At 42.2% G+C, this 7890-nt stretch overlaps 1 protein-coding gene across 1 annotated transcript in view; it reads right to left on the bottom strand.

The window, feature by feature from the left end:
* Positions 1-1308: 1308 nt before the first annotated feature.
* The window catches only part of Sh3rf1 (SH3 domain containing ring finger 1), a gene marked incomplete at its 5' end in the record, with an annotated part of 151680 nt that continues 145098 nt past the window's right edge, over positions 1309-7890 (bottom strand). Inside the window, 1 exon segment of the mRNA XM_013513376.1 lies at positions 1309-3729. Coding sequence (XP_013368830.1) covers positions 3561-3729 — 169 coding nt within the window. The 3' untranslated portion in view covers positions 1309-3560.

Raw genomic sequence — 7890 nt, 5'->3', positions numbered from 1 at the left:
GAAAGAAAGAAAGAAAGAAAGAAAGAAAGAAAGAAAGAAAGAAAGAAAGAAAGAGAGAAAGGGGAAGGAAGGAGGGAAGGCAGGCAGACAGTGGGAGAGAGAGAAAAGACAGAAAAAAAAGAAAAAAGGAGAGAGCAAAAGAGAGTAAGAAACAAGAGAAAGGAACAAAGGAAGAAAAAGAAAAATTCACCTGAACTCCTGGAGTTATAAAAATCTTGTCCTAAGCCAGGTGTGGTGGCATGAACCTGTAGTCCCAGCTACTTGGGAGGCTGAGGCAGGAAGCTTCCTTGGGCCCAGGAGCTCAAGGCCAAGTGGGTAACATAACAAGATGTCATCTCAAAACTTATTATCATTGGGGTAGAAAATTAAATATATAGCAGGTTGGAAACATCACCTTAATTTGTTCCTTCCAAATAGAATTAAACCTTGAAAGCATTACTGTATATCATATACTCTTAAGGGAGGGAGACAAAATATTTGAAACCAGATATGAAGTTAACACCACATTAAAATTTAATTTCAAAACAATGACAGTGCCTTCTTTGCCCCTTACCTTCATCCAGTGGGATACCTAGGGCAGTAACAGGAAGAAACTAAGTAATGACTCACTTGGCATAGGTTCTTTTTTTTTTGTCTTTTTGAGACAGGGTCTCGCTATGCAGTTCAGGCTGGCCTTGAGCTCACTTTGTAGCCCATGCTGGTCTTGAACTCACAACGATTCTCCTGTTTCAGCCTCCCAAGTGCTGGGATTACAGGCATGCCCCACCACACTCGGCTTCGGCATAGGTTCTTCCAACCTACAGTGTATCCTCAAACTCCTGATTTTTAATTCTGACAAATAATTTGATAGCAACCAAAACTTAATAGAAAAGTATTCAGAAATAAAAATTATACAATCTTTTCATTTCTCCGAAGAGTGAAATCACAGTGATTCCAGGGATTTTGTTCCCAAGCCACAGTGGGTTTTCACATTGAGGTTAAAGGTCTGCTACCCCTGCCACAGCTAAGACAACCTAGAAACTTAGCAGATTATTTTAGTAAACCAGAAGGGGGAAAGACCAGCAGATGCATTATACGGTGTAGTACAGTATATGAGACCCCGTAACTCTCCAAAGAAGACTTTAAGCTTCTGGGGGAACAAACAGATAAAGTTTGTTCACTGGTAAAATGCACCATAACCACTGAACTGACTTGCAGACATCGTTTGCTTGAGGTACATGCAAAGGATTTTTATGAAGTAGAAGTTAAGTCAAGTGTCCCAAGTTTAATAAAAAGCAAAAATTTTAAGGACTGACACCAGGGTCGTACTAAGGTTGAACATCAAATTTTAATTGTGAAACCTTTATCCAGTCCTCGTATTATTAACATGAAAAGGAATGATAAATTATAATTTTATCATTACCATATCACTGTGTAACAAGCCCCTGTTACAAAATCCATCTACTGTCTCCAAAAACCCAATAGAAAACCCATACATTATATTACCTAATGATCTATTAACAGATGAAATTTTAACCAACTTTATACCAGGAAACTATAAACAGAGGTACTTCAATCACATCGCTTAAAATATGGAGAAAGACAGGTAAAAAATTATCTTAGCCTGTAGTAGTCTTTTTACTTTTTAAATTTTTTATAAAATACACTAATTTCCCAAAATAAAGAATATTATGACACATTGGTGTCAACTTACACGGATGAAAGCTGATATCAGCTTTTTTCCTAACTAAGTTCATTTCACCAAACCATTATATATTACATGAATATCCAAGTAAAGCATTTTTTAAAAATTCAACACACAAGAACATAATGTACAGTGTTTTATAAAAAAAAAAATGGTTAACTTAGGAATGATTTCATTTCCAACCACATTATATGTATTTTTTAAGATGATGAACCTTCTTGCTATTGCAAGAGGACTTTTCAGTTCATGTTTCTATTTCCCAGCTTTAACTCTTAAGAGGAAAAAAGAGAAGAAGAAAAGATGCTTGTTTATTTCTTTACTTATTTCCCATGAGAAAACCGCGGTAATGATCTCATTCACTACCAGGCTGTCTTCCCTCCTTTTGTTCGCGGGACTCCCCAGACCCATGACTGCGTGGCACTGTAATGAAACCGGTGGAAGAGGCCAATGACATCAAAGGATGGATATAAAAAGACAGGCTCAGCTGGATCCCGCCACAATTGTAAGGTGTGGGCACATTTGTTCCCACCAATCCTTGCAAAGCTTCAAAAGCACAGTCACAGGAGCGGCCTCCTGGATAAACTCAGGCTTTACGTCTGTCTGCTGGGAGGACATAAAGAGCATTTTCACTAATGACCTGTGTTACGGCTAACGGATGCCTCAGCCAGAGAGGGAGCAAGTGCACTCCAGACCTTGGTCAGCAGTGGCTTTGGGGCAGAGACAAGAATGCTGCTTATGCTACACCTCCCACTGTGGTCGATTCTGAGTGCAAACTAACCTCAACAGGAAACTGCAATGAAATATACACACCATGCACAGTCTCTGTTACTGGGGGAATCCAGTAACGCATGCAAGAGGGTGGAGAAAGAATCACAATGGATGAATGTAAACTTTTCACAGTGTTCTTACAGCCTTTGACTTTAACACGAGGGCATCATTTACCACCACTATCTCACAAATGTTTTACTGTGTCCCGGGCATGCACATCACTTGGGGTCAAACAGAAATTACATTTTGTAGCCATTCTCGGATAGCGAGTACAACTTCACTTTCACCTACTTTCCAACCAATGCATTGGGCTGCTTCAGTTATAAATGTATTTCTGAACACATTTTTTGTCAGTGGTTGTGCTTTGTATTTCCTTATCACTTCACAAATTTCAGTGTAGGAAAATTAAAAGAAATAAATCCACAAAATTGAATTGAGGACTAGGTCTTCAGGAGATTCCTGGTCAAACTAGAAAGACAGGGAATCATTAACCTTTCTTCTCTCAAGTTTCTGCCTCCCTACCCCAGGCCCTTATGGATACTGACTCAGTCGTATGTCTGGCTTCCAGAAGAGGAAACCCAAATTAGGAACTGGCATTTCTATCTTAAAAAAGCAAATTACAACAGCGGGGAGCAGAGGGTCAGGCAGGGAAGATGCATTCTATGTCAAAAAGAATATCTTGTTCTCAACAGGAGATAATCCAGCCTCTCCTTAGCAATCATTCATAAATTAATAATTTCTTAAATCATAATCCAAACAATTTATCTATTACAAGAAAAGTTCAAGTTTAAAAAAGCAAATAAATTAGTTAAGCCTTGTAAACAATTGTCCATTTTAGTTATACATCTTTAAAAAAAAAAATTTCTCTGTATAGTGTATCAGACAGTACAAGGCACACCTTACACATAGGAATCCAGAGTGACAAAACCCACACAGATTCCCTCCTCATTCTGCTCGCCGGGACAGCTGTGCCAGACACTCCGGAGCCACACACCCACCCTCCGGTCAGCTCCTGACCACCTGCAAGTCCACAGATGTGCTCTTTCCGTGACGTTACTTTGTGCTATTTCATTGTGTGATGCGATTTGAAGCCTTCTCAGTGTTCTCTTCAGATGTTTTCCACAAAGCTTCCTGGGAAGAGGCCAGTTTTCCCGTTACGTTGTAATGTGCCTTTGAACCAGCCATCTTCTCGTTTTTTATGAACAAACACAATATCTCCTTCTTTAAGTTCAAGTTCTGCCTCACTCTGAGGAGGATAGGAAACCACCACCCTGTGCCTATAAAAGAGAAAGACTTTGGTTAGGGCTACTCACAACAGTGACCAAATGGTGCAGTATTTAGTCTGTGTGACCCCTCAGCATAAACAGAAGAGCGAGTAGGGTGAATTTGTTTAGAAGGGTTCAAAAGAATGCAAAATACAACTGTTCTCCGTTTAATAGAGACTAGGTATTAACAGATTGGATGTGCCTACCAGACCACTACTGGCTTGTTTGAATGACACAACTGATTTGTTTGAATAACCTGCACAGGGAGAACCATTTTTGCCCCATTCCCATATTTGTGTCTTCTCCATATACAAGAAAGCTTTGCTCCATTTCCCAGAAAAGGAACCATTTCTGTGCTGCCCTTTACCCTGAGAAGAGGGGGCTTATTTGATGGTGACACGAGGAGGAGGAGCCAAGTGGGTGGGATCAGCCCCTTGCAGTTGCCTGCCCACAGGCTGAGTGGGCCCTGCCTGGCCTCTGTGCTGTAAGCATCCAGGGTCAGGGGCCAGGCCTTCCTTCTGGAGGCCTTTTTCCTGATATTTATTCAGGGAAAAAAATAGAAGTCAGTTTCTCTGTGTCCCTTATTTTAGGGTTTGACAGAGATGAGGCAGCAGTTCTGAGGAAGTTTATCTGCCTTAAGTAGCCAGATGTCTCCTGGGAAGTTCCAAGGGCCAGGCATGGAGGGAGGCCTAGTCATGAATTTAGTCTACAACTGTAATGAGGTTGATACGCTCATGTCCATGTGTGTTTCTCTTTTGGCTCTCAGCTCAGACATCAGTGGGAAAAGATGCAGTCAACATGTAAACATGGCAGCAGTCGGGCTGGCCTACTGTTTCCTACCCTCCCACCTCCATGCCTTTTACTCTTCCTGTGCAGAATTGTGGTCAGCAGCTAAGGAGGCCAAGGCGAAGTCACCTGTTTTAGGTTCTATATTCTTTTACCCTTTTCTTATTTTTCTAGCATTATCACTCTCCTTTACGCTTTCTTTCTTTTCCCAGTCAAATGGAGCTATCCGGTGGTCACCCTCTGGAGGGCCCCAGTGAACCTTGCTTCTGGTATTTGCACCCTTTGTAGTCTTCTCCCATGATGCACAGGGATGACTTGTATGACAAATAAAATAAGCAAGTGACAACGTGTGATTTTTGAGGCTAGTCATTAAAGGCACTGTTGCTTCTAATTCACTTTCTCTTGAATATTTATTCTGGAAAAAACTCAGCTGTCACGCGTAAGGGTACTAACATCCCCACTGGAGGGGACCACAAGGTAAAGAACTGAGAATCTTTCCAAAAGCCAAGTCTAACCATCCAACACCTTCGACATGGATCCTCCAGCACAGTCAAGTCTATCAGAACCTGGTTCCTTCATCAACCTCTGCACCACAAGTCCAGAATACAAAGAATCTCTGATTATTGTACTATCACCACAGCAAGAATCTCTGATTATTACACCATTAAAAAGGCATATTTTTTTTGGTTTTTCTCCGGTACTGGGAACCGAACTCATGACCTTGTGCTTGCCAGGCAGACGCTTTGCCGCTGAGCTAAATCCCTAGCCCCCTAAAAAGGCATCTTTGCAAAAGCTAAATGACTGCCATACTCAGCTCCTTTGGGTATCGGGTCTAAACTACTCTTCAAGATCTGAAGCAAAAGCATTAACACAAAGACTGGCTCAGTATTTCCAAGAAACATTCAGCAAATTCACACACGACCATATACAGACCACAAGCTCTGCGCTCTGTGAAGTGCAGAATGGGGAGGGGACATGGCGCCGGGAGAAGCCCAGGTCTGGGGACTGACACAGTCTTTCAGGTCAGCTATCTTAGCTCTCTCATTGTCTCTATAGAATGGGAGTACGGTGAGACAAACAAGTATTTCACACACAGCATGAGGAGATGGTAGGAGTGAGGCCTTGGTATGATGAGCAACACATCCTCTGTCCCAAATGCTGGCTCCCACTGTGATCACACAGCTCATGGAAAAGCAGCAGGTGCCTGACACTTCACAGAGATGAAGTAGGGAGGATGAGCCGGCCAGTGACTGGTTCCTTTGGCCAGAAAATGAACTCACAACCTAGAGTCTCTTGATAATGAGACTTAAAAATTTTTAGAATGGCGTAGTTTTGGAATCCCTTCTCCACCATCTTTAAAACCGAGACAGGGCTGGGGATATAGCTCAGTGGCATAAGCACTTGCTTAGCAAGCCTGAGGTCATGAGTTCGACTCCTGGTACCAAAAAAAAAGAGAAACTGGGTCAGGGACGTAGTTCCGTGGCATAAGTACTTGCCTGGCAAGCCTGAGGCCATGAGTTCGATCCCCAGTACTAAAAACAAAACAAAACAAAACAAAAAACCAAGACAAACAACTTCATCATGGACTTCTCTGAAGTAGTCCAGGTGAGATTTCTCAGGTCTTTTGCCAACATTCTAAATAAAAATCCATGTAAAAAGTATTGATGTGGTTGCCATTTGGGGCAAGTTAAAATTTAAGCAAAGCATTACAATTCTGGAAAAACGTGTGTAAGTGACTCAAAACATATTCAGAGTAGATCTGTCACGAAATACATTTCCAACTGGTTCTCTGCGAGCTGCCTTAAAGGTAGGATGGAACAAAAAGAGTCTGAGAAACTTGAAATGAATGAGATTAATATTTGCATTTTTATAAAATGCACTAAACCAATTTTGTCAAAAATTTTTTTTGAAGTAGTAACTGCTGTTGGGCTAAGAACATAATCTTCCTGCCAAGTTCCCAGTGGGAGCAAATTTTCATTGCTAAGTTATAAACCTGCGGGGGGCGGAATGAGAAACCATGTGCCTAATGGAAACTGTGACACAGTCTCGACCATCTGAAGACTACCAGGTGCGGCAGCGACAGACTCCACTTAGAAACCTCCCCGCTTAGGTCCTGGCCCCACGCCTCGCAAGGTGGTTTAATAGAGATTCTAATACAGACTCACATAAAGCCAGATACCGGGCACAACAGGCCTACTATCGCAGGCATCAAACAGCTCTGCCAAGTTGAATGTTTACGGACCAACAAACAGATGTCAGGCACAGCTGCAGAGGGTCTTCACATCTGCTGCCGCGCCCTCCGCCTCCCCACAATTACGCCTGTCTTTATGTGAACTTCACAAGCCAAAGACCTCTCTTCATGACCTCCACGGCACCTGTTAATCTGCCTCCGAAACCTGCACCCCATGCCTTCCTCTTCATTGTCACTGTCACCATTCTGGTTGACAAGTACACTATCTTCCACTTCCTCCCTGCTTTGAGTTTCCCCCCATCCCCAATCCATTCTATACAAAACTTACATATTAATAGGCCAAGGGGCAGCTCTATGTAGCTACTCATTGCTGAAAAATCATTAACACCTCTCCAGTGCCTGGCAGGAAGGTTAATCCTCAGACTGGTTCACAAAGTCCTCCATGATCCGGCCTTAATCATTTTTATGGCTAAAGATGCTATCATAATTGCGAACGTACCAAACACTCCCTGCAACTGAATGTAGCTCCCCAATGCGGTCTTCACTTCTGTACCATCCCTTGGCTTAGGTGGTTCTTTCCACTGTAAACTTGACAGTATCTCTGCCCATCCATACCCTACCAATCTCCCAAAGCCTGGCTCCAATTCTCCCCCGCAAAATCTCTAGCCCCAAGGCTGGAAGTAATTTCACGGTCGACTAAATCCCAAAGGCCTCCATGTATATTTCTTATGGCACTTAGCATAGTCTACACTGGATTATTACCATCTGTGTCCCGGTCTCATTTATTCTACCAGACCATAATCTGCGTGAGGGGCGAGATGATGCTAAATTCACTGTAATTCTTATTAAGCATGTCAAATGATGAAAAGGCCTAGCTGTATAGTAAAGCTATTTTTAAAGGTATAATATTCACTAAAAAGGATGGAATTCTGAAACATGCTACAACATGGAAGAGATTTGAGACATTACACTTTAATGCAATAAGCCACCTGCAAAAAGACAAGCGTTCTGGGACCCAGGATAGAGACCCATAGAGACAGCAAGTAGGACGGTGGTCCCAGGGCTAGGGAGGAGAGAAGGGGACAGTTATAGTTTAAAGAGTACAGAGTTTTTTCTAGAGGTAAACAGTGAATATACTTCATGCTGCTGCACTCCATCTTTGAAACCTTGATGAATTTTATCTATATTTTACCACA

This window comes from Chinchilla lanigera, unplaced genomic scaffold (assembly GCF_000276665.1).
Source record: "Chinchilla lanigera isolate Chin_1 unplaced genomic scaffold, ChiLan1.0 scaffold00002, whole genome shotgun sequence".
Lineage (NCBI taxonomy): Eukaryota > Metazoa > Chordata > Mammalia > Rodentia > Chinchillidae > Chinchilla > Chinchilla lanigera.
Note: the sequence above shows the minus strand (reverse complement) of the source record. Positions and strands in the feature narration are given on the sequence as shown.